Source organism: Paramisgurnus dabryanus, chromosome 1 (genome assembly GCF_030506205.2).
Source record: "Paramisgurnus dabryanus chromosome 1, PD_genome_1.1, whole genome shotgun sequence".
NCBI classification, from domain to species: Eukaryota; Metazoa; Chordata; class Actinopteri; order Cypriniformes; family Cobitidae; genus Paramisgurnus; species Paramisgurnus dabryanus.
In genome coordinates, this window is record NC_133337.1 from 15,855,056 (window position 1) to 15,882,570 (window position 27,515).

The 27,515-nt window shown below is 36.7% G+C and overlaps 1 protein-coding gene across 2 annotated transcripts in view; it reads right to left on the reverse strand.

The window, feature by feature from the left end:
• The window catches only part of LOC135750550 (uncharacterized), a 65,705-nt gene that overhangs the window by 7,117 nt on the left and 31,073 nt on the right, over positions 1–27,515 (reverse strand). Inside the window, exons 1-34 of one of the 2 annotated variants that reach the window (XM_073813680.1) lie at positions 27,084–27,179; positions 26,387–26,484; positions 26,070–26,183; positions 25,941–25,970; positions 25,491–25,716; positions 23,731–23,860; positions 23,550–23,613; positions 22,131–22,213; positions 21,744–21,936; positions 21,550–21,666; positions 20,856–20,976; positions 19,706–19,841; positions 19,538–19,615; positions 18,753–18,822; positions 18,537–18,668; positions 18,297–18,440; positions 18,023–18,117; positions 17,799–17,931; positions 17,270–17,513; positions 17,098–17,138; positions 16,682–16,770; positions 16,445–16,599; positions 15,737–15,875; positions 13,491–13,595; positions 12,319–12,519; positions 11,627–11,869; positions 11,267–11,423; positions 11,051–11,161; positions 8,584–8,725; positions 6,525–8,470; positions 6,279–6,389; positions 5,740–5,943; positions 3,765–4,003; positions 15–201 (exon numbers count right to left, since the gene is read on the reverse strand). In XM_073813680.1, the coding sequence (XP_073669781.1) occupies positions 15–201; positions 3,765–4,003; positions 5,740–5,943; positions 6,279–6,389; positions 6,525–8,470; positions 8,584–8,725; positions 11,051–11,161; positions 11,267–11,423; positions 11,627–11,869; positions 12,319–12,519; positions 13,491–13,595; positions 15,737–15,875; positions 16,445–16,599; positions 16,682–16,770; positions 17,098–17,138; positions 17,270–17,513; positions 17,799–17,931; positions 18,023–18,117; positions 18,297–18,440; positions 18,537–18,668; positions 18,753–18,822; positions 19,538–19,615; positions 19,706–19,841; positions 20,856–20,976; positions 21,550–21,666; positions 21,744–21,936; positions 22,131–22,213; positions 23,550–23,613; positions 23,731–23,860; positions 25,491–25,716; positions 25,941–25,970; positions 26,070–26,118 (6,115 nt within the window). In that variant the 5' untranslated portion in view covers positions 26,119–26,183; positions 26,387–26,484; positions 27,084–27,179. Of the gene's footprint in view, positions 1–14; positions 202–3,764; positions 4,004–5,739; positions 5,944–6,278; positions 6,390–6,524; positions 8,471–8,583; positions 8,726–11,050; positions 11,162–11,266; positions 11,424–11,626; positions 11,870–12,318; positions 12,520–13,490; positions 13,596–15,736; positions 15,876–16,444; positions 16,600–16,681; positions 16,771–17,097; positions 17,139–17,269; positions 17,514–17,798; positions 17,932–18,022; positions 18,118–18,296; positions 18,441–18,536; positions 18,669–18,752; positions 18,823–19,537; positions 19,616–19,705; positions 19,842–20,855; positions 20,977–21,549; positions 21,667–21,743; positions 21,937–22,130; positions 22,214–23,549; positions 23,614–23,730; positions 23,861–25,490; positions 25,717–25,940; positions 25,971–26,069; positions 26,184–26,386; positions 26,485–27,083; positions 27,180–27,515 lie in introns of those variants that run through there. The other variant, XM_073813683.1, reaches the window with a different exon arrangement.

The following is a 27,515-nucleotide window of genomic DNA, read 5'->3' on the forward strand; positions in this document are numbered from 1 at the left end:
TTTTAATGACGTACCACACTGTCCTTGAGTGTTGTTGAGAAAGTGCTCTGATGCCAGGTTGATTAACAGAGTATTGAATGGTGTAAGAGAAACATATGAACGAATAGGTTTGATGTAGATGGAGACCTCCATACCACTGCTTTCAAACTTAAACATCTCATTCTCATATGGTGGTTTAATGATCTCCTGGTTCAAAGTAGACTGGAAAAGACATACAATGGATTAGAATAAGATGTTTTTTATCTATTGGATAGATTTTATTTATTTTCAGGACACAAATGTCTTGATCCCTTTGTATTAGGGAAAAAAACATGGTTCCTTTCCCAGGTTGGCTCAGTGGCTGGGTCAGTATCATCACCAGGGTTCTAAATTAACACCTGCCAACCCGCCAAATGCGGGTTAAAATTAATTTTGGCGGGTGTTCATAAAAACTTACTAGCCAGTTTGGCCGGTGATACATGAGGCATTGCATGCATGATACATAATGCTCTGTTCTCGGACATTTATTCCTCTGGCAGTACTTCCTACATTTCCCATGAACACTGTACCGTAATGCTACGTGATGATGTTTCATACACCCATTGGCTGCGCGCAGTTTGCAGTGAAACCAGCGCGAGAAACCATGGAAATGAACGGAGCGCATCCACAAGAACGCACAAGGAAGGCGGCACATGCCATAGTCTAAATCTGTTGTGCCCCGGTGTAAATCTCAAGTTACGATTTTAACAATTAACTAGTGTATTCCTTTACAAAGATAATAGCGGCAAAAACGGATCTATATGCGCTTGTAAAAGCGAATAAGCGATGCAGCAGGCGCACTGATGCATACACGCACAAAGCCATGTCGGCGCGTCATTGCGTTTATCCACGCACAACCGCATTCAACGTCACGCGATTATGTTAGCTTATAAAAACATGACGAAACTAAAGTTTCTAAATTATAATGTTAATCTTATTTTGACTCGATTACTATTGGCTTCTGTGGACGTCAGAAATGTTTTTTTGCAAAGCAGGGAAAGGGAAGCAGAAAGGAAAGATGATGAGACTAAGGGAGGTAAGAGAAAACTACATCCTCACACCCTGTCAGGTCTCAAAAATTAGAGGAAAACATTTCAGGAGAACCTCTTGTCAAGTCTATAGAATTGCATTGTTGCTGAGAAAATCAACACATGTATGAAATTAATATTTAGTTTACTAATGTTTAACTAGGACATACATAAACAGTTAGCAGTAACTATGACTGAGATTATTTTAGTATAGCAGTCATAAAATGACTGGTTTCTTAAAATATTGTACAAATATTCTTGTAAAAATAAGTTATTAATCATTGCTATCATTGTATAATGTTGAAAATATGCATGTATACGTGAAAGAAAAAAAACGAAACAAACAATTTGTGGTGGGAACAAATAATTTTAAAGTTGAGGCAGTAGGGCTAAAGGACCATGAGAGTGCCCAAAGTCATCAGAGAGTCTAAAGTTAATTAAAACTGCCAAGACAGGTCGTATTGAAGAGAGCCTTGCTTGGAGAAGACTCACTTTATGTGTGTTTTTCATACTAACAATGTTAATAAAATTATCAAATGCATTCATAATTTCTCTTTTTCTCCGGAAAAAATTTGGCTAGTGGAAATGCTGATTGGCTGGTAACTTTAGAAAGTGTGGCTGGTGATCAAAAAAGTTAAATTAGAACCCTGATCATCACATCATGTTTACGACGGATACATCCCTCAAAGACTGGAGAGTGATTATGGAAGGCTGTTGGGGCCATGAACTATGGAAGGCCAATCAGCTCAAATGGCACATAACGTGCCTAGAGATGCTGGCGGTCTTTCATGCTCTAAAATATTTTCTTTCTCACCTCTGGAGCCATCACATATTGGTCCTGAATGGGGGGTTGCTCTCGCCACTGTACAAGTTACCATGCCTCATTTTCCTGTGGGCACAGGGAAAGCTGCTCTTGCTCAGAGAGCTTTTCTGTACACTAGACTTATTTATGTGCTTACCATTGTGCCACAGCCTATAGATTTGCAGGCTTTCTGTCCTCCATTTACAGATCAGAACAAGGAGATAGCCAATTTGGTATTTCCAGTTCGAGCACTGGATGTTTATGTACGCAGATCTGCTCTATGGAGAAGATCTGAACAGTTATTTGAAGGCTGACACTGGCTGGCAACTTTTTTTTAAACGCTGGCGGCGAACGAGTTAAAAGGCACAGTTTAAAAGCAATTCAGTGGGGAAGAGCGCAACCAAAAAATTTAATTCAAAATGCACCAGATACCACACAACAACAACACACCTGCGGCTGCGTGACTGCATTTGTGCGCGCTCGCGAAGACGTTTTCCCGCACGCGAATAATGTTCTGCACGCTCGCTCAAGCGTGGTTTTTGTGCGCGCAACTTTTGGTTCTGATTAAACGTCATAGAATACCTCCAACCTCACGCGGCACCTGAAGGCTCATCAGGTTAATATTTTTTCAAAGTTAACTAACAAGTCACGCTGTTAACATATCATATACATTCAGTTTTACTTAACAGTCAGCTTGTGACACATTTTATGGCTTTTTGGAGTAAAACAGTGATTCTGCTGTTACCACTTTATCTGTGTGTAATGTTGTAGTAGCTCAAAAGCTTTTTGCTGTTTAAACTTTAAACCATTCCTTTATTACTGTGATTACTGGTGAAAAAGCCAATGTGCTGAAATTTTAGAAGAGCATCAATTCATGGTAAAAATATAACTTGAATTATGGGCATAAAAGGTTTCTGCCCAATGCAACAATGAAGTACAGCTTGGCAGCACTACATCTCCATCAATGAGAAAGTCTATTTTATTATGCAAAGACTGTTGTTTTATGAATTGCAACACTTGCTACAACATGTCAAACCTAAACCCATTTCCAATACTTTTTAACCTAAATTAATTTGTTAAAGACTTTTTTTACTAAAATTGACTTAAACTTAACTTAAACCTTTATGTATTTTCGTCAACTAAACCTTGACTAAAACCTTTTTGTGTTTTCGTCGACTACAACTTGACTAAAACTATCAAGTGACTAAAATGTGACTAAAACTAAAAAGCATTTTCGTCCAAAAGACTAAAGGGCGATTTATAGTCGTGCGTAGGTCCTACGGCGTAGCTACGGCGTAGGCTATCCGTAGCCTGTGCGTAGCTCTGCGTAGCCTGACGCGCACCTCACAAAACTTCTAACAGCGCGTCGGCTCTACGCGGACCGTAAGCGCTGTGATTGGTCCACCAGAACCCCTCCCGTCAGGTAAAAAAACTGCGTCATAGGTATTTCCGTTTGAGACGGTGAAAACAAAGATGAGCCAAGTTGAGGAGTGATTTAACTCAAACTGAAACATAAGTCGCTGTTTATTTACTTCCATCATTGCTGGTCTTCTCAAATTATACACAACAAGTTGCTATTTCTTCTTCGTTTGTGGGTTAACTTGCCAAGCTTCTTCTTCTGTGATGACTTCTGCTGCTACTGCGGTCACACGCGTGATTACTGCCAACCAGCGGTTTCGCATGTGTTTGCACGTCGACGCGTACGGCGACGCACAAGTATAAATGAAAACCGACGCGGAACCTACGCCGTAGGACCTACGCACGACTATAAATCGCCCTTAAGACTAAAACTAAAAGGGCTGCCAAAAACAACACTGCTTTCCAAAGCAATGGGATACTAAAGACTTGTCTTTCCTTTCAATATTTTAGTGTGAATGTAAGGTTTTGTGTAAAGCTTTCATTCGTTATAAGCATACCTCCACCATGAACTCCTCTGTAATCATAAGTGTGACTGTGTCATTCCAATACTTTAATATGATGCCTCTGGAACAAGAAGCATCAATATCTGGCTCGCAGAAGTAGTTGTCTACAGTAATGCTTAAATGGTGAATGGGTACTTTTTCCTCCACTAGGGTGTAAGTGCAATTGTCCATAAAGTCAAACGGGATGCCTTGGAATGAAATGTAGTGAGGGTCTCCATAAAGCTGACACTGGCCTGAGGAGTGAAAAAAAAATGTTGTCAAATATGTCTTCTAAACACTTTTATTTGTTTTTGGTTAAAAAGCCCCACCCCAAACATAAACCAATGGTTCAGACAGTGTTACTAATTTAGTATGCTTAAACACACTGTGAGATCAAAATAAACTAGTTAAAATAGTCCAGATAACTGGTTAGTATGGTCATACTTTGACAGTCACCATTTTTAACAGGGAAAACAAAAAAGGTGAATAGCATGCGGGGGTGCTGTGATGCACATGCGATCGCATGATTTAACGCATAATCAGCCAAATTCCACATATTTATGCGGGGGCCGCATTTTTTCAGCATAAATTGCAGATTTCCATGCGCAAAATATGCAGGGCTTGCATGGTTTCATAATCCTGGCATTTTCGTAGCAAAAATCAAATATATCTTACCAGAAAGTTGAAAATGTTGCATTTACTTTACACAAGTGCAGCCATGTCCATTGTTGCCATGGGAATGTTATGAAGTGACGTGATTATGTGACGTGAACATCATTCAAAAGCTGCAAAAGCTGCAAACAGTTTTTGCAAGTTTCCACAGTTTTTGCAAGTTCCTGCAATTTTATTACATATTCCATCGCATTTTTTAAGAAAACGTGCCGCAAGATCAATGATTTTTGCCTGCAACAATAACAAAAGCGTTTTTCTGGAAGGACTGGTTTGAGTGTGATCTATGGTCATTTCACCTTCATCTCCGGGATAAGCGGAGTTGAGGAGAAAGTATTTGATTAACATATAATACATGCATTCGGTTAATATCATTATCTCATTTTTGACAGAGGTGGCATTCGTTACATTAGACACCTTTTAAAAATAAAGTAATGATTATTTTGCTGTGATTGGTTTCGTACGAAACAATCTGATATTTAAGTAGTTTCACAGAAAAATCTTGCCATCATGATATCTCAAGTCATCTACAGTAGCATTCATCCCTAGCGGTGTTTAAAGCGTAACTAAACCCCTGGTCAGAGCCTGACTCCACCCACTGCAATATTTGAAAAATGCAAGAAAAGTGGGCAGATCCCAACGGAGATAGAGGGGACGAACTAAGTGTGTGGTGAGATCGTAACAAGGGCGTGGTGAGCTTGATCCTGCTTACGTCACGAGTCATTTCTTGGACCCAACATCCAATAGGAAAATTCAACTGCAGTAGCCACCGTTCAACCTCAAGAGGGCAGCACTCAGACGTTTTTACACCATATATTGTAGTATTGAAACACTTTATATCCAAATGTCAAAAAACTTACTAAAATCAATGTACAGCACTAATAAAGCATCATTCTTACAGATCATTAACTAAAAAAAGTTGGTTTGGGGTTTAGTTTAAAAAATCAGACTTGCAACAGCAGTCACAACAAATATTTTTTGTTGTTGTAAAGGGCGATACACTTTTGTATTTAGTGCATCAATATACACATATATCTATCTATCTATCTATCTATCTATCTATCTATCTATCTATCTATCTATATATATATATATATAGGATAATTTTTTAATAATGTAACAAATCACTTGGGAAACTTGTAAAATTATCGATTGTATTGAATTCAAACATCTAGTTATTTTTGTATATTTATTTTAAAGAAAAAAGTGAATACATGATAAAAGAATTTTAATTTTGGGGTGAGTTAATTCACCCACTGTTAACGGTCTTGGAATCCTGCACAAAGAGAGATATGTGTCTATAACCAACCAGGGTACTTACAATCACACTGCCAGCTTTCACAACAAGTGTCTTTATCCTTAACCAGACTCTTCTTGTCTCTAGGGCAGTCAGTCCTTATCTCAGGTGTTGGACAGGTAATCGGTTTTACCTCAATCACTCCAGACCTACAGACTTTATCAGTACAATCCTCTCTCCAAGTGGCTCCATTTGGCCAGCTTTGGTTTTGCATTTCATTTCTGCACTCTGATTTAAAAAAAAATAACAAAAATATGACTAGTTACACAGAGTTTTTGTACTTACAAGTTTAATTTTGGCTGTATTATCTGCGTCCCCTTGAAAATTGTTCTTTAGAAATTTTATGTTAGATGAAATTTACACCCATGGACACCACATGCTTAACTTCCATTAGCTGGTTAGTCTGCATGATTTCACATTTGAGTTTACCATATACTGTATTATAAAAAAATCTCAAAAAAAGTTGCCTCATTATCAGGATAGGGTTAATGTCAGTGGGGGACAGAAGAATCATTACACAAACCTTGTGCTGCACCTAAATACTGTAAAACTTGAAAACTTACCAAATACAATAGGAGGCATTACTTTCGTGGTGGATGACGTTGTAATCATCGTTTTAACTTGTGAGCCTACTGTATTTTTGGATGTAGTTGGGCCAGTTATAATTGTAATTCCTGTTGACAAAAATAAAGGCACATTTGGAACTATTTGTCACTTTATTGTCATATGTTGTTTACTAAAATGAGCAAATGTAAATTATTGAACACTGAAACATATACTGTATAATCAGAAAATATGTATGGTTATACCTGTTGTGGTTGTCACTGGAGTTGTGTATTTCACTTTGGTTGTAACTATTTCAGTTGTTGGTTGAGTTATTGTTGTGTAATTCTTTGTAGGGTTGACTGGAGTTGATGTCTGTGTGGTAGTTGTAGGTGTTTGTACAAAGGTTGTGGATTTTTCTGTGGTAGCAGTTGGTTGTTGAGTTGTAGTTGTGTGTTCCATTGTAGTTGGTAGGGTTGTAGTTGAATATGATTCTGTTGTTCTCACTGAAGATGGTGGTTGTGTTGTGGTTGTGTTCTCTATTGGAGTTGTATATGACCCTGTTGTCATCTCTGTGTAAGGTGGTTGTGTTGTGGTTGTGTGGTCCATTGGAGTAGAATATGATTTGGTTGTCTTTACTGAAGATGGTGGTTGTGTTGTGTATGATTCTGTTGTCCTCTTGGATGTTAAGGTTGTGTATTCTGTTATTTTCTCAGAGATTGGTGGCTGTGTTGTGGTTGTGTGTTTCATTAGAGTTGAAGAGGATTTGTGTGTAGTCTCTGAAGTTGGTGGTTGTGTTGTGGTTGAGTGCTCTATCGGAGTTGTATATGATTCTGTTGTCTTCTCAGTTGTTGAGGTTGTGTGGTCTGTTGTCCTCTCAGATGTTGGTGCCTTTGTTGTGGTTGTGTGTTTTGTTGTACTTTCTGAAATCGGTGGTTGCGTTGTATATTCTGTAAATTCAGTATTTCCCTCAGTTGTTGAGGTTGTGAATCCGGTTGTCTTAGTTGTTGAGGTTGTGTATTCTGTTGGTCTCTCAGAGGTTGGTGGTTGTGTTGTTGTTGAGTGCTCTGTTGGAGTTGTATATGATTCTGTTGTCTTCTCGGTTGTTAAGGTTGTGTAGTCTGTTGTATTCTCAGAGGTTGGTAGCTGTGTTGTGGTTGTGTGTTTAATTGGCGTTAAAGAGGATTTGGGTGTAGTATCTGTCTTAGTTGTTGAGGTTGTGTATTCTGTTGGTCTCTCAGAGGTTGGTGGTTGTGTTGTGGTTGAGTGCTCTGTTGGAGTTGTATATGATTCTGTTGTCTTCTCAGTTGTTGAGGTTGTGTGGTCTGTTGTCCTCTCAGAGGTTGGTGGCTGTGTTGTGGTTGTGTGTTTTGTTGTACTTTCTGAAATCAGTGGTTGCGTTATATATTCTGTAAATTCAGTATTTCGGTCAGTTGTTGAGGTTGTGAATCCGGTTGTCTTAGTTGTTGAGGTTGTATATTCTGTTGTTCTCTCAGTGGTTGGTGATTGTGTTGTGGTTGTGTATTTCATTGGTGTTGAATATGATTTGGTTGTAGTCTCTGTATTTGGTGCTTGTGTTGTGGTTGTGTGTTCTGTTGGAGTTGTATATGATTCTGTTATCCTCTTGGTTGTTGAGGTTGTGTATTCAGTTGTCCTCTCTGAGGTTGGTGGTTGTGTTGTGGTTGTGTGATACATTGGAGTAGAATATGATTCAGTTGTCTTTACTGAAGATGGTGGCTGTGTTGTAGATGGTTCTGTTGTACTCTCAGTTGTTGAAGTTGTGTGTTTTGTTGTTCTCTCAGAGGACGGTGGCTGTGTTGTGGTTGTGTGTTCCACTTGAGTTGTATAGGATTCTGTAGGCCCTACAGTTGTTAAGGTGGTATATTTGGTTGTTCTCTCTGACGTTTGGGGTTGTGTTGTGGTTGTGTGTTTTGTTGTACTTTCTGAAATCAGTGGTTGTGTTGTAGTTGTGTGTTTTGTTGTCTTCTCTATTGTTGGTGGTGGTTGCGTTGTAGCTGTTGTTTTTCCAAATGTTGGTAGTTCTGTTGGGGTTATATTTCCTCTTGTATTATTATATACTTTAGTTGGAAGTTTTGTTGTTGTTGTTTTGTTCATTGTTGTTGTAGATGGCTGAGCTGTGGATGTGTAAGTTGTGGTTGTATGTGTAGTTGTAGATGTTGGTGTGCAGACGATGTTTCCCTCAATGCATTTGCTAAAAAAGAATATAAACTCCAATAAATATTAAACGTACACTTAAATTCTTTAAATATTTTATATGAAATTACTTTTTTCAGCATCATGAAAAGGATCTATATAATGGCTTACCAGCACATATACGGACTACACATTTCTTCTTTAGGGGACCACACCCTGTTCATGAAGTTACAAGTGCAGTTGTCCGAGGTGGAACATTTAGCCATGTTCTTATCATAATATGGTGTCTCCACAGGGCACCTTGGATAGCAGCCTAAGCAAAAGACAAAGAGCTATCTGAGAGAGGTTTTTAGGAAGCTTCTAAGGCATTATAGACCCAAAACAAAATGTTTTGTCTACATGTCACATCACAGAACAAGGATAAATACTCCGTTCAATCATTCTATGTCACCTTTAATATATATTTTGTAAATCTCCTTAAGCCAGGTAAAAACTTTTGCAGCTGCAAAATGGAAATGTGACCTCTGGGTCCCATCATTCATTGACGTACTTAGAGCACTTTGCTGAAAAATCGTTTAAAGGATTCTCCCAGCAGTATTTCTGAATGGCCTGAAGCTGGGATTAAGTGGATTTAAAGGGAAAGTATTTGATGAACGTAAAATATGTGCCAAGAGCATTTGGTCAATATCATTATGGTGGAGGGACTTTGCACATGCGCAGTACTGTATATGACAGGTCTTGCGGTAATAAGACCTGGAGGCATTGCAAACAGAATTTGAAGTTAACACACACCAAATGCGGGTGAAAATCAGCTGTGGTGGGTAACATTGTTAAATCACTTTCAGTTTTGCCATTTTGTCGGGTAACTTTTAATAAATTATTTTCAATTGTTAATTTCTTGTTAAAGCTCATAAACCAAATGCTTAGAGTTTTAGAGCAAATTCTCAAATCGTGAGTCATCATGGTATAATACACCATTATTGCGCAGCATCTGTGCATCTCTGGCTTACCTGAACACAGCCGTCACTACACATTGCAACAAACAATGACGTGCTAGACTTGAACATGATAATGTGGCGATACTTAGCTGGGGTTATATTATAAGCAGCCATATCACCCTATGGCCCAAGACAACTTGACCACTGAAGCTAAGCAGGGCTGAGCCTGGTCAGTACTTGGATGGGAGACCACCTGTGAAAACCAGGTTGCTGCTGGTAGAGGTGTTAGTGAGACCAGCAGTGGGTGCTCACCCTGTGGTCTGTGTGGGTCCTAACATCCCAGTATAGTGACGTGGGCACTATACTTTCAAAAAAGCACCGTCCTGCGGATGAGCCTTTAAACCAACTCTCTGTGGGCATTAAAAATCCTAGGATGTCTTTTAAAAAAGAGTAGGGTTGTGCCCCAGCATCCTGGCCAAACTTGCCTGTTGGCCTACTAATCATCCCCTCATACTAATTGGCTATCACTCTGTCTCCTCTCCACTAATAAGCTGGTGTATGGTGGGTGTTCTGGTGCAATATGGCTGCCGTCGCATCATCCAGGTGGATGCTGCACATTGGTGGTGGTTGAGGAGAATCCCCCTTTCATATGTAAAGCGCTTTGAGTGCTGCAGAAAAGCGCTATATAAATGTAATGAATTATTATTATTATTATTATTATTATTACTAACACCAGCAAATAACCAAGTCACCCCAAACAACCAAGGAGACTAAGGTAGTGTGCACACCAAAGCTTTTACGCTGGCGGCCGGCTTATGTTTTCAATTAATTCCAATAGAAGCGCAGCATTTTTCAAAAAAGCCAGCAGCTGGCTTTTTTTCCGCTCTGAAAAAGTATTAAACTTTGGGTGAAAAGCTCAGCTCATCAATGTCAGTTCTCACACGGCCATCCAATCACAGTGGAGGAGGGGTAGGATAAACATCACAAAAACCAACTGCTGCATCATTCAATGACAAATAAAGCAAAAGTATAATAGCAACCAAAGCGCTTAGCTGAAGAAAGCTGGCAGTCGGCTAAAAAGTTGGTGTCTGCCGGGCGTTTTCAGATGCGTTAAAAACCTTTGGTGTGCATGCCCCCTAATAGAAAAAGAGCAAATGTTTTAATACCAAGTTGCAAGGCGTGAATGGCTCATCTATCCGTGTGTCTCAGTCAGCTCCCTAGGTCATGAATCATTATATTGTGTACAATAGAGATGCTGCAGTGTTGGAATTTTCTCACCGGTTAATCAGCGTGTGAAAAACCTCTGGTTAACAAGCGTGTAGGAGGGTCTTATTAATGTGCTTGCAGCCATGCGCATTTACTTTCACTTTTGTATTGTAGGTAATTGTTTAAATGCAGCGCTTGCGTAAGTTTTGTTAAATTATTGTATTTATTGATTCATTTGTTTATATTAGTTATATTTTATATCTACAAAACAGAACTCCTCCCCAAGTGGATTGTTAGTCTTTAACGATTGACAACTGGGTCTTTCTTAGCTAGACCAGTCATAGACATGGCACAGGAGGACTTGCATTATGGGAATCACTGAAGAAACAGTTTTACCTACAGTACACAATGGATGGCCCAAGTGTGAGTAAATTAACAACAATGAATACATTAAAATCAAGAAAAGGGGACAAGAGAAACAAATGAAACTCTACCTTCAAGCTTTCCTATAAAGAGGTTATTAGTACCACAGGTCTTAACTTGACCACAGGAATTGTAATGCCAGGTGCACTCGTCCGCTTCATTGTAATAGTCACAATAGACCGCTGTGGAAATATTAACACTATAATTACCTTTCAAACCCAGTTAGGAAATAAAAAAAACGTTTCCGCAATACAAAACAATCATTACAATGTAAGGCAGTTACTTACGACACAAGTCTGGTGTTCTCCAGTTTATACAGATGTCCTTTGCACTGCAGGCCTCTGCATACGCTGCAACAGCAGTACAGAAACCGAGGAACTTTCCCTCAAACTCACAAGAACATGATTCCAAAACACAGGCCTGGTAGTAAGGCTCTGGATCTACCTATTGAACATGGGAATCCAACAAATGGGTCTATTAATTTCACAGAGGTTACCTGAATAAACGTTTTAAACCGTGAAACATTTCAATTAACATGAACACATGGTTCAAATTTAGTTTATATAAAGTAGAAAGTTTTGTTTGTCAATATTAATCAGAAGCACGGAAACAATTGTTGCATCCTAAATGGATGTATTGCAATGTACCTTCAGGTGGCAATCTTTAAAGGTGTCAGATCTTAGAATCATACAGCGTCTTTGAGCCCAAGCTGCACAGTAGGAGTGCCGTTCACAGGGAAACATTTCGGTGATCACATCGGAGCAAGGCGGGGCTGGCGTCTTCCAACTGTTTCCGAAATCAACCACACTGAAAACTTCAGAGGCACTGCTAGTCAGAAGGTCGTTTGTCACCTTTCCATCAAAGTTCCCACAAAGACCCAACACTCTTCTCTGATGTTCCACAATTGAGAGAAAACAGCATGGTTACCACAAAGTAGGACATGTTCCTGAAAAACATCCTGTTTTGGAACAACGATAAACCCATGCTCTAACTCTTATGCAAACTCTGATGTTACTAGAAGAATGTTACTAGGAATTTAAGCCCAAAATCTGATAGAAATGTTGTTTCAGGTTCAACAAGGAGTTTAATTAAGAAAAAAAATACTACTTAAATTATATAAATGTTTAGAAACAAAAAAATCCAAAAATTTAGTCCTGCATAGTCCTGCAAGTCACATACATTGGTAGTATGCCACTGTATTTCCTTTGTTGAAATGCATTGTTAAATCTAGACACTTTATAATATTAGACAAGGGATAGTATTGGCTTTAGGCAAAATATGCCACACTCAGGATTTTATCGATATTTGCCATATAGAAAAACGAAAGGTGATTCCTTACTCTCCATTGAGACTCCAGCTGGATTGTGACCCTGGTGTGTTTGTCCCAAATTACGGTCAGGCCCAGTGTGGGTACTGAGATGATGATGTACATACCCACAGTGTGGATGGAGTACAGGGGCTCTGCCAGCAAACCCTGGGTGCCCCATGGCTGGGTTGTTTCAGTGACCTTCATATCACTTAGCAGTAAAGTCACCTCACCCTGTCAAACATTGAGCAGCCACTTCAGAGTCATTTTTAATAAGGCACGATAAGCAAAGGCACAGACTGTGTGAGAAGGTTCTGAATGAGAAACAAATGTATGTACTATGCACTTACTGTGTAACTGTGTAATTAATACTGTATGTACCAACCCTGCACCTAACCCTAACCCATATTAAGTACATGTAGTTAAAAATATTTTGTTGGGTTCAGTACACTCTAAGTGCACTTATTGTAAAATAAAGCAACCCAAAGAAGTATTGTGGTGGTACTATGGTACAATAGTAATACAGTATCAATTATCCATTGATTAAACCCATGGTAATGAATGATTAACATATTAATGTAGGTACTATTTTATCTATATGCTACTTTTAGGAACATTAAATAATATTATGGTATGACTACAGTACATTGGTATATAAAACACATTTGGTATAATGAGACATTTCACATGGTGGACAGCTTTACTTTATCCCTCAGGGTACTGAGCACACTGAAATGATACACTTTTAGACACCACATCACCACTCCATACTATGATATGCATTGCACTTTAACTCAATCATCTCAATTTTAACCTAATGGACTCCATTATGCCGTGCACTTTAACACTATAACCAACTCCGCCATTACCTCTTCAATAACCTGTAGTACATGTGCAATTGTATTCTGCGTATTATGTGCATAATCTGTACTTATTGCATACATCATAATATGTATATCTTTTGTGCATATATTGTGTATAAGGTGTATTGTTATTTGTACAATATGTCTATTTATATTCTGCACTGTCTGGAGCACATGTGCTGGTGGTATTGTAACAGTAAAAGTGATTTGATAATAACCGATTTTTTGGACATTTTTATCAAATTAGATTATATACCCTCTTCTTGTTTTGAGATTAGAAACTATATTGTTAAAGGTCATATATTTTCAACATCCAAAAAGAAATATACAGAGATTGTCTACCAGTAGCTCCACTGAGATTGCTCGAGAACACGTCAGAGACTCGTCACAGCATGGCACACTCTCAGTTTTGATTGTAAACTGTCCATGTCCACTAGGATCAGCATCCTTACATGAAAAGTTAAACAAAAGTTAGGGTTAAACAATGTATGGTTTTGAGGAATAGTGCATTTAGCATTTGGGCAATTTATAAAGTAATTGTAACTGTATATTGTACATAAACCAAATCATGGATGGTACTAAAGTAGATTTTCTATTGGAATGGGAAAGTAGGTTTTCAATTAATGTTTATAATGGGTTTTTCTTCTGTTATAATTACTTTTTTAATAACCTGACTAACAATTTCCTGCCAACCCTAAAATGAATCTTATGTATAATGGTAAACCCCAAAAACACTTAAAGGGCACCTATTATGTTCTTTTTTTTACCAGATGTAATATAAGTCTCAAGTGTGCCCAGAATGTGTCTGTGAAGTTTCAGCTCAAAATACCCCACAGATCATTTATTATAGCATGTCCAAATTACCCCTATTTGGGTGAGAGCAAAAACACGCTGTTTTAATGTCTGTACCTTTAAATGCAAATGAGCTACAGCTCCTCACTCTCTTAGTAAGAGACAGTGGGCGCTTTTAGTTCAAATAGATCTGATTAATACAGTCTAAAACAATAGTATCAAGTGGATAGAGTATAACTCGCTGAGGGGGGATATATGGTAATGCAGGACTGTAAGTGGGGGGCTTTATCAGTGTGACCTCACATTGATAAAAGAATCAAAACGGCATGTCTAATAAGACTCTAATGAGGTTTAATAGGGATTAAAAAACAAGGAGCGGGTGGATTTTTTTCATCGTATGGTGGTTGTGTTCACACACTGCCAACACACATTATGTCCAAACATCTTGTAAAAGTGGATTTTTCATAATAGGTGCCCTTAAAATGGATTGTAACCAAGGGCGTAGGTTTGATTCTGGCATTGGTGGGGACATAAATAAAATGGTTGCATTGCAAAAACTGTTTATCACCGTTTACTTGACACAAACAACAGACAACTCAGTATGCACTTTACTCAGTAACATCTGACTCGCCACCCCCGGCCATCCCAAATTTATAATAAACAATTCGTTATGTCCTAGAGCCTAATAAACAGTAACTGTTAAAGTCTTTGTAAAAAAAAAAAAGAAAATCACATTGTAAGATATAACCATATTTACTTTATTACAATGAAGAATATGCAATTAATATTTAATTCTTAATTTAATTTTGCCAAAAAAATCCCAGTGTTGAAGTTGGTATGTATATCATGCTGTTTCCTGAACAACGTTTATTAACGTTTCTGTAGTTCACATTAAATCTTCTTTTCATTAACAGACAGTTAATCAGTGTGAAATAAAATAATTTTAAGTTTAAAATGCAACCTTACATTATGTCTACATCTGTGCAAATGACCACAGTGCAGTAATGTAAAGTATTCAGCAATCATGACATGAATTCATGTTTTTACCATGTTGGGGTTATTTTCTTTCATGGATTAGGGACCCCCTAAATAACCTTGCTACCCCATTTATAAAAGGTTGACAAAAGTTTGCAACTTAACATGGTTAACATGGGATTGTCGTGTATTGGTGAAAACACTGTCCTTGAATCATTATGTGACACAACTTGTTCCGTATTTTGTGAATGAAACAGTTACAGTGGGTGTATAATAATACTTTCTTCCTCACTTACCTGTAGCCCGAATAATCACGCGTGTCTTGAGTGAACTTTGGCGCGTTGTACAAAGTGAAACCATCCTATCACACGTAGCGAGTAAAGACAAACCATAAAGTGATGTGATTTAGAGAGGCGGGACTCAAGAAATGCTAATCCAATCATATTAGCAATGTGATTAGAGAGGCGGGACTAAAGAAATGCAAAGCCAATCATATTAGCGATGTGAGTTACGGAGGCGGGCATTGCAGAGAACGAAAGCTGTTAACCGTTTGTGTACCACATAGAGCGTCATTTTTACAGAACGGGATTGCAAAAGATTTCTAATCTCATTTAAATGATTCCTGAAAAAAATTATAATGAGTAAAAAATAGAAAACACAAGAATAAGAAGGACATTAGTGGTAATATATAAATACAGATTAATTGTTTGGTCGAAGTTATTGCTAGGGACAATTCAGTCTTCCCTGAATATTGCTAGGGACATGTCCCTAGCGTCCCACCCTAAATCTACGCCCATGATTGTAACACAGTGACCACTTACCTTGGCTAGTGTGTACTGACAATGGCCATCAAAACGGTACCATTTGGAGTCAAATGTGCGGTATTGCCCATTCCCAAACACTTCACACACTCCTGAACATGGTTCATCGATACAAGACCACTCACCTCCTCTACAGGTACTGTGAGACATAAAATCACATCTTTTTAATCTGGCAATCATGAACCCTGAAATCTGCTGTATATGTATATATATAATTAAAAGGGTTCCTAATACAAAGTTTGGCTTAAAATACAGCATAGATATTTCCTACATAATCGCATTGATTGCCCTCATAGGGCCCTTTATTCTACTCGATCTCTCTGATGAAGTCAAGGAAGTGATTTAAACTGCAATTCATATAATGGCCCCTAGAGGCTGGTTTCAAACGGGAGTCAATTCCCATAAACCCCCATGTTAACTCTTTCACCGCCATTGACGAGATATCTCGTCAATTAAGAGAAAACGCTTCCCCGCCAATGACGAGATTTTCCGCCCTTCCGCAACTTTTTAAACCCGGAAGTATTGCCCTATGGCAAGCAGCTGCATGTCCGTGTTGTTTTAAAGATGGAGCTTGCCGTCCTAAATCACCATTTACTTTACATACATAGTGTGTAGTATGACCTTGGCCATTGTTCCAAATATCTCAGTTTTGTCACCATTATTATCGCTTTAAAACATACAAGCCAAATTAAGGATTTCAACTCTTACCATAATTTACAGTTTGCCTCCACACTCTGCCCGGTTTCATACACCGTTCCACTGAATTCACAAGTGCAGTTTTCTTGGGTCACACAACCACCCTTATGATCTTCAAAAAAGCCTTCTGGACAAAAACAACCACTGATACAGGTATAATCTTCAGTCTGTGAATACAAATAAGCAGTTTCACACAAATACTCTTTCAGAAAATGAACACATGTGTCCATTTTAGAAGGAAATGCTTACTTGGGGCTTGGTCAAGCTTTCACAGGTCTTATGAGCTGTGTTCACAGGTATTTGTGAGCAGTGCACACAAATCTTCCCTACTGGGCAATCTAGAATAAAAGCATCAGATATATATTAAATATTGCACAGCAAAATCATTCTCATTTTCCCTTCATATTTTAGTAAAATATCTAAATGTGACTGTCTGTGAAATCCAAGCTAAATACCTTTATAATGAGATAAGGAGTTTTTAAAGTTTGATTCCAACCATTGATTTTAATCTTTGACATGACCTTATTCAACATATGTAAGATGATTTTATGTAGAAGACAATAAATCACAAAAAAATGACATTTGTTGAATCTACAAAGACACAAAAACAAAGAAACAAAAATAAAAATATAGAAATAAAAATAATAAAAGCTCATTTTAGTTACCACACTCTTCGGGACAGTGAAGTTGTCCATTTTCGCACATGCTGGAAGACAATAAAAACATGCTTATGCACTTAAAAACTGTACATGTGATTAAAATTTATATTAGCAATAAATTCAAAGAACATGGGATCAGCAAAAACAGTTTAAACATTTTTAGGCCTATTTACAGTACCATTGGCGTCCACCAATAACCACTGGACCCGGCAGTGTGACACCACCTGGATGGTAACAGTTGCAAAGAGGGCGAGGGCTACAGGTGTGTCGGTTGTTCAGGTGAGTGTCTTCTGTGCATCCACATCCCTCCACAGGGTCATCCGCCACATCACAGGTAGGATCAGGGCCCGAGAGGGAACGGCAGGTGTGGTTACATGCCGCTGTGCTGTATCCGAATACCAAGTTGCCCAGGCATGAAGGAACTGAAGCCAGAATGATTGTGTTAACTACTTGTTCACTGTTATAAAAAGTAAATGTGTTTGTGTGTTGAAGGAGAGTATGGAGAGGTCTGACCCATAATTAAAGCATGGACCAACTGATCAACCCTTAGCTTAGCAGTAGGCCATGTTTCCCTATTGTTTAGAAGGTTTATAAGGTTTCCAACCTAAACCTCTGCAATATTATTGTACTTTAAGAGAAGCAGGCGTATCAGACATGACGCCTGTATATATAATGGTTTGTCTTTAAGCACAGTTGCTGTGACTCACGGCAGTTTGTTCCGGACCTCCATTCCTGAACAGTGATTCCCTGAGTCACACAGGCTTTGGCGTAGTTGCCAAAAGAGACGCACACACACTCCTCCAATGCTTTCGAGCACTGGCATGTTTTTTGTACACAAGCCTAATAATAAACAAACATAGATTAATGACAAGAAAACAAGAATACATTTTAAAAGTATCAAATTCGTTCGCGGATTCGCATATATCCATACCTCGACAAAAGATGAAACGGGTACGTAATCATGACAAACTGCAAATACTCCATTCGGATCTTTCAGCTGATCGCAGCTCTCCTCAGCAAATATCTCTGCAAACGTAATTGATACAAATTACAAGCCTTTAAAGAAGCTGAGATCGGTTAAACCTGGTTTCCAAAATAAGCTTTCAAATTGTTCAAATGTAGTATTTTGTTGTTTCATGTGAGGTTTTAACAACACGAGAGAGCCTAAATAATTTAAATTTGAGGGCAAAGTAAGTGACGGATACCATTGTCAGTGTTGATGCATCCAGGTATTGGGGCACAAGTATCCATTGACCAGGACTGGGCGAAAAGTTGAACTGAACTTTCTATGATGCCACTGAAAGTGGTGAAGTCATCACTTGTGTCATTATTATAGGTTCCACAAAGTCCTATGTTAAAAAAAATAGGTTTTAGACAATTAGATCTGATTTTAGGGAGGTAAAGTATGTGACCTTTAGGTTTGCTTGTATAAAAAATAGTTATACCTTTTGTTGTTTCAGTTGGTGGCAAATATAAATATATTTGAATTTCTGGAGAAACTTGAATTTGCATTTTTAGGCCAAATGAAGTCTGAACTTGAATGAACATTGAAGACTGCCAGAACACTGTGGCATATTCTGAAACAAATCCCAGTGAAATTAATATGAATGAAAATTTGATGTTAAACTTATATAAATGTTTAACATTTTTCAAAAGCCTACCAGTCTGTGACAGGTCATTGATTTCTATGTTGTTGAGTTGCACATTGTTTGCAGAGAAGATATATCTCTCCTGGAACAAAAATGGCATTAGTCACTCTCTAGAAAACTTTCAATGGAGATTTGAAAATTAAATTGAACCTACTGTTTGCATAATGTTTTGAATTCATGTGAATGTTTATGGTATTTGTGCATTATTTATTACGATTTCTTTTTACATCGACACATCGTCACTCAATGCTTAGGTTGCTTAGCAACGGCAGATGCTATGAGAGCACCCAAGCTGTTTGAAAACAAGGAGAAAAGCGGCACATTTGCATTTTCCGCACGGTGATGTTCATTACTGTCATGGCAATCAGATGCATTGCAAGCTAATTTGTCAGTAAAGTAACTTAGAAAGAAACTGTTTCCCTCTTACTGTACATAAAGACAACTATTGTGGATAATTCATTTAAAGATAAACGTGAATGAGCCTTATTATAGATGTATATTCCAAATTGTATAAAGTATCGCAATCTGAAATTTGTCTGACAAACACAGTTTGCACATTGAAATACAAGTTGAAATTCAATTTTAATATAGTATAGAAAATATTTCAATGTTAACAGCTGATATCAAGACAAATTTTAAGGATTTTTTTAAGGATTGTCATTTAAGATAATTGATTGAAAGTGATTGTGAAAGAGGAATGTTCATGGTAAATACAAGGGCAATGACATATTCATATCTTTTAAGGTATCCAATTATGCAGCAAAAAGAAAGAGATGCAGAGTGTAAAATAGACAAACCTGATTGATATTAAGATATGCCTTTTCTATGACAACATCACGCCCAGAAAACTGAATGTTCAATGTCCAGTTAAGTCCCTGCATGATATATGAAATTAATATATTAAACAAAATGTTTCAGCACATGATTACATTTTGAATTAAATATTAAAAAAACACATCAGTTACCCTCGCAGCCACGTAGGTGCACCTGTCTAGCAGAGAATACTGCTTGCCATCAAATGTAGTTATTAACTGGCCCTCAATTATACACTTGGGTGGACATGTGTTTGCAGAGCATACCCATTTGCCTCTTACACACGTACTAGAGAGAAAAGACAACAAAAAGTTTGCCAAACAAGTTTATTCCAATAAGCATTCACACATTCTTGCCAAATATTGCATGAAACAGATGAGGCACTATGGCAAATTAAAGTGAAGAGCTCAGATGCAGAAGCAGATAATTAAATTTGTTAAACACCAATGAAATGACTAAAAGCGTTTCGCATCTGAGCTTTTTAAGTTAACATTTTAATTAATGCAGTCAATTTTAATAATGCACTTAAATAATACAGTCCTAGTAATCATTTCTTGGAAAACAATCTTGGAAAACATTTCTTGGAAAACATTTTCAAATATGTAAAAACAAAAAAACATAATAATAATCAGTTGCTGTTTCATTTGGTCTATTTAGGTATATATATAGGTATATATATATATATATATATATATATATATATATATATATATATATATATATATATATATATATATATATATATGTATATGTATATATAAATATTTATATGTATATATATATATATTTATATGTATATATATATATATATATATATATATATATATATATATATATATATATTTATATGTATATATATATATATATATATATATATATATATATATATATATATATATGTATATATATAAATATTTATATGTATATATATATATATTTATATGTATATATATATATATATATATATATATATATATATATGTTTTATATATAACACATATATATATATATGTGTGTGTGTGTTATATATAAAACATATTATATCAACATATAAAATATTTGATTTGTTGCAGTTCACTTTAATCTGTGCTAACCTAACTTCAAAATAAAATAAAACTGTGAAGAACTCCACCACTACCTTAGGTAAAGGTGGTCACACACAGGACATTGTGCCACATATTTATTTTCTAGGAGTGTGCCCACAATGGCAGCGTCTATGTGAGATACCCTATATGGAATGTGTCGTGACGCTGCGCTTCTTGCACATTGCATGAAAGTCTTAAGGAAATATCTAGAACTTACCATGTTTGGCACTTAGTCATGCGTTTCTGTCCTGCTGAATATATTGTCTTTCCATGCACACATGGACAGTCTTCCACATTTATGGAATAGTATGTGTCAACTCGATCATTCAGGACTTTCCCTATGAATATGAGAGATTAAAATTGTTATATAAACTAAAAATAATAAAATAATATAACATTTCCCTTTCAATGTTTGTTAGTACTAACAGTCCATTTAAGGAAAGTCTTTGCACAATTATTACACAACCTATTTTAGTCAGAAAAGAGCCTGGAGTAGAAGTCCTATCTGCTTGAATGGGTGAAAACCAATATCCTTAATATTTCTTGCAAATAAAAACATATTTTGACCAGGAATTACACCTGACATTAGCTGTACCCTCAACTGTACAATGTCACAAAATGACCAAAAAATGGTCTCTATAGTATGGTGCCCTTTAAAAAAAGTAGGCTACATCTTTGCACCTAAACTGTTTATAGTACAGTAGTACCTAAGAGGTACATACTGGTACCAAAGAGTGCATATTATAAGATTGCAAAGGTTTGTATTAGTACCAAATCTATACATATCTGTACCTAAATTAGGACCTTTCTGAAGTGTACTGCCCCAGTGAAAGCTTCAGACCCCATTAATAATAATAACATTGTGACATCATTTTACAATCTATTGTCTTTGGTGTTAATTTAGGACTAACCGTCCGGAGGCTGACAGGTGCTGGTGAGTTCTTGGTAAGGCTGTGGGTTGCTGCAGGTTGGAGGGAAAGCAGGACCCATCTCCATATAGTGCAGGTCTCCAGGGCAAATAGGTTGGGCTGCAAAATAAATACTATTTTAGTCAAGAGTATATACCATCTGTCTGCACTACTTTGTAATAAACAGTGTTTCTTACAGCAGTTGCTTTTTGTCCTCCACATTGTCCACAGGGGACTTGAGCTTCCACACATAATCGAGAGCTCTTTAAAAAATGAGCAGTTTGCTTCTCGATGCTGCAAGCCATACATGTTTTTATAGCACAAATTCAGGTATGTTCGGTATTTAGTGCCGAGACATTCAAAAGCGTGGGACAAAACATCTCTACAAACCTGAAAATAATGAAAACGGTTAGTAAATACTTACAAATGCATTATTAATAAATGAATGTGTGGACAAAACTTTCTTTGAAGCGTGTGTAAACTGCACAGATATTCAATATGAAAGCACTTGTGCTTATGTACAGTTGTTATATAGAAAGGATTACTTTATATACTTTTTGTGCTAAAGTTGTGTAGAAACTTACTGTGTTTGTCTGCCCAACAGAGTCTTGAGTCAGGCATTGTCCATCAGAGAGAAGACTGTCGGATATCAACTGCTGCAGAGTTTCTACACAAAAGTAAAAACACACTTTTAAAACTGATGCAACTCAAAAAAAAAAAAAACATTATGTGATACTGTAATGTCAAAAAGCATTTTTTTAAAGAGCCCCTAAGTATATTTTCCATTTCATGATTTTCCATTTATTTCGGTGTGTTAAGTGTGTGTTAGTACATGTTACTAAACTGCTTACAAATACAAAAAGTTACAAATACCAAAGTCTATGATGACTACAATAAACACAGTTGATCAATTAACTTGGTCATCTGCATTTTCTGGATCAGATTCCAGCTCGTATTGATAACTTAGAGGCTGTTTACACTTGGCATTAACATGCGTTTTCGACGATCGGATCACAAGTGGACGACGTTAATGCCAGGTGTAAACGGTGTTCAAAACGTTTTGAACGCGTCCACTTTCGACCACTTTCAACCACATCCAGAGGTAGTCGAAACCACTTTCAATCGGATCGCTTTGGAGTTGCGGGACGCAAATGTGGTTGAATGTGTTCGAACAGCCACACGCGACCGCCTTCTCTCCGCCCATTTATCTAATCTGAGGTATTAAACACAAGTTTTACGTCTTTTTTTTACTTCTGGCGTGAACATACGGTGAACAGCGCTATTTTTAGCCTTTCATTGATAAAACTACTGCGGGTGTTCTCCGTAGTTTTGCTTTGAAAGCGTGAAAGTTGCGCGATCCTATTTCATCAATTGCGCTGAAAATTCTGAGAAGCTCCAACATATAAATGTACAAAACACTGTGCAGCATGTTTACTTGCTAAACAAGCAGTAGACTCCAACATAATATTAGTTTGCGTCCATATAAACTCATAATTACTCCCGCTCGCGTTTGAATGACAGCAGAGAGACTCGCCCACCGTCTCACAGTCCACCCCCTCACAGTATTCAGGACAGATGCGGTCGAAAGTGGACAAAAGAGACGGATTTATATACTAGGTGTAAACGTAATGTGTCTCTCTCGTCCACTTGTGATCCGATCGATTTAAACACATCTTAATACCAAGTGTAAACAGCCCCTTAGTAAAGACGATATTATCTCATGTAAGTATGGGAGCTGACCGTCCAAATATGGTAAGGTGCATCACATTTTCGCCACATGGCCAATCAGAGCACACCACGCCTTTCAGAACGATGTGCTTTGTACAAAATCAACACTTTTCAAAAAGCCGGTGGCATAGAAGAGCAACAATAATGTACGGTATGTGGAAAATAATGTGTTTTTAACAACCCACATAAACACATTGTATTACTACAAATACACAAAATAACGTCCTTTTTAGCAACATAATAAGGGCTCTATAAACTGGGTTATCAATACTTACCTGAACTGTTCTGGTGCCCACAAAGTCCAGTCAAATCTTGTTGTAAATCCTGGTCTAGTTGCACCTATAAAAGTTTATATTTAAGACTATGTTTAAAAAGTAGCATAACCAAAAACTTGGTTAAATCATTGATACTACATCACTCTAGACGTTAGTTTTGCCCAAACAGATGCCAACTCACCCAGAGAGAACTGATGCCATCTGAAACACTGTACCAGGTTACAGACAATGGCAAAACTTTGCTCCTAAGTTGGGTGTAGATTCCATATTGAAAGACGTGCTGATAAGTGTGTTCATATGGAAGTGAAATTCTGTGAAAGACCAACAATTTATATTTTAATTCAATTCTATTTTTTTTATATGTTGCTTTATCAAGAAACATTTATTTTAAGCTTTAAAAAAAAGTTGTCCATGTTAGGTTGATTTTTCTACTGACTTAAATTATGCATTTTGCAGAATTTTTATCCAAAGCAAATTATAGTGCTTTCAAATAACACTTTAATCTATATGTGTGTTTCCACACATTTGCCCCATTTCGTCAATATTTGACGACACTTGACCATTCGTCAATATGTGACGCGGAGGGTATACCTTTCGCGTCATTTTTTGACGAACTGGGGACTTCAATACTATTACGTCCGTTGCATTCTCTTCTCCTATTTTCTTACCAATTTCGCGTCGGTTTAGGGTTAGATTTACATAATGACATCCCTACCCAAACCTAACTCTAACCCCAACGCCAGGTGACAACTGTTTCTAACCCCAACGCCAGGTGACAACTGTTTAATTTCGCGTACACTGTTTAATTTCGCGTACACGGTTTAATTTTGCGTAATCTAACCCTAAACCGACGCGAAATTGGTAAGAAAATAGGAGAAGAGAGTGCAACGGACGTAATAGTATTGAAGTCCCCAGTTCGTCAAAAAATGACGCGAAAGGTATACCCTCCGCGTCACATATTGACGAATGGTCAAGTGTCGTCAAATATTGACGAAATGGGGTGAGACTGTGTTACAACAAGGCAATGCTCTAACAAATGAGCTGCAGAAATGCTACAGAACTAAAATTAGATGCTTGCATTTTTAATTAAAATGTATATAAATACAGAGATGCAGATTTGGTCCCCAAAAGTTCAATAAACTAGGGCTACTTTTTTGCTTTGTAAAAATGTATGTGTTTAGGCTGAGGTTGCTCTAGGCTGTAACTTAAATATAAATATATAGAACAGGGGTCTCCAACCTTTTTGTGAGCAAGGGCTACCACAATGGAGAAAACAATCTGGAGGACTACTTTTTACTCAAACCGTTTTTTCTCTTTTTGTTGATTTTACTTGTTGATATGTTTTATCATTGTTAAAATGGTAACGTACATAAAAGAAGCCTAATAAAAAAGAAGTTAATATAAATGTAATAAATAAATATTAAAAATTTAGGCTATAAATGTGCTATGACGGGCAACTTACGGACTCCGTGCTGGCAATCATGTTGAAGACCACTGATATAGAATATAAATGTAATATTTATTGTCCATAAGTTATTTTCTATAGATATTTCTATATTCTTAAATTTAGGGTATTCATTGAAAGTTAATAAAATACATTTTTAAAAACAATTAAATGTGAGAACAGTTGGCTTGTACATTCTCAGAAAAATAAGTACAGAAGTTAAGAAAAGTTTTTAAAAAAGTACCTTTGTGTTACTAGTATACTGTAAGTATCTCTAAGGTTCCAATGCGTACCTTGATCTAGCAATATGCACATTTTAGGTACAAAAGTGTACTTTTTGAAAAGGTACCTGCCCCAGTGAACACTTTTGTACTTTCTTGTACCTTTTTTTCTAAAAGTGTATATACTGTATCTTTGGACTTCTAAAATATGTAACGTGTTTCAATGCAGTTCTTATTAAGAGCTTATTACGATGCATGTGCCATGTAATCACGTACCTACTACCCTCCACTGTAAGCGTGTTGTTATAAATTTGAGTCACAACTTTATTCATGATTATCTCCACTCTGTTCATGAGGCCATTCTGTCCACGCTGGATAATAATGTGACAGTCCACCCCAGCATGTGTGAAGTGGGTGAGAGTTACAGAGCAAGTGGATTTCAGGTGAAGCACAGTTTTATTGAAGGTCTCAAAGACTCCGCTGCCATACGTCTTACACACATCTGAAAATGTGACAGATTTATTTAATAAAAATGCTTTGATACATAAATAATATGATATTTATGTATCATATATAAATATATAATAGTATATAATATTGTATTTAAAATGTTGACGGTTTGCCAAAATACAACCACTAGAAAACAAACTATAAATAATAAAATAAACAAATGAATTATTGATTTGCCTAATTGTGCATTTAAGTGCATAAAATAAAGTTACTTACTTTGAGTTGTAAACACAGAGTAGATTTGTCCTGCAAAATTGAAATGCTGAATTAACATTAATATATTTCTTAAAATAAATTATTTTTTAAGATTTATAATATATATTTATGAAATAAAAATATACTAACCTGAGAATACAATAATAAATCCTAAAAGTATGGCTTCTTGCAGAGCCATCCTGAACAGTAGATGTGTTCACAGGTGAGCAAAGTTTCTTTGTGCAGTCCTTTTAATGATGAGAGCTGGTTCAGAAATTTGAATAACATGAGGAAATGTTATTTGGAGACCATAGATTAAACATTGACTATTTTCAAATGAACAAATCAGGGAGTTTTGAACACAAAAGCTAACAATGGGCTTTTTATTTGCTCTGATTAGACAATTGAGGAGAAACTCTCCTGATGTATGTGGAAATTCCTTTATTTGGCACTGCTTTGTTATTTACCAGTAATGATGTTTGGGTCAGCCTCTTTTACTGCTCTTGAACAGTAGGATTTGATTTCAGGAACAGAAATACCTTTAGTTCACAGAGGGGAATATGATCTGTCAAAATAAATGTTATAACTGTAAATCTCTTCACAATTTATCTTAAAAAGTCATGCATAAGTCTAGTCCATAAACTTTTAGAAATTAGTAAGCCTGGGCATTTTCAAACAAATGTGGAGGAAGCTGCATTTTCAAAGAGGAAATTTAAATCTTTGCTATGCTTATTGCTTTTTTGCAATAAGTAAAACATTACATCCTTTTACTCCAGGATGAAGCAGAAAAAAGTCCAAATTTGTCAAGCACTAGAAAGATCCTCATAGCAACATGTCTATTAAACTCAAATAGAGGGTTAATATTAGATAAAGATTACCTAGAAGCCAGTTTGGAGTGGTCAAAACCGCAATTAATAGAAATTTAACATTATGAATCATATATGTTTAATTTATTTATCAAATATATGTTTTTGCATTCTATCTAAACTTCTGAAATAAATAAAATTATTAGCAAATAAATCCAATTTTTGCATTTATTGCATTTCCTCTTTATTACGGTTTTAGCTTCTCCAAAGAATCAATAACAAAAGAGTCCTTTTAGAGTAGATTATTGTTAATAAAAAATAACCAGTTAAGCAAAATAAATAACCAGTAAATTATTACCTAGTTCAAAAACATAGCACAGATCTTTAAATTCTTGCCTGGCTGAAAAATCTGCACAGTGGGGATCCATGCTTACTGTCTCCCCTCGTCCTTAGGAAACCGAAACATTTTTTTTTTCACAAGGTACTTGTTCAATAGGTCAGTTTAGTTGCTAGCCAGACCAATAAACAATCACAGACCGGAAGTTAATTTCGGGCCTGGTGTGTAACCACATCAAAGTGCATGCATCTGATCAAACCATAAGGATTTACTGTATTTCCACTTCAGCTTGATTTATGTGAATTCGATTTAAGTAGTCAGATTCGTTCAAACCTGTTCAATTATATTCTTGACATCAAAAAACATGTTGGGAGGCATTTCTGTCTAAAATGAAAAAACACCAGGAACTAATATTTATTTGTCCATATAAAGTCTGTCGATTATAAACTCCAA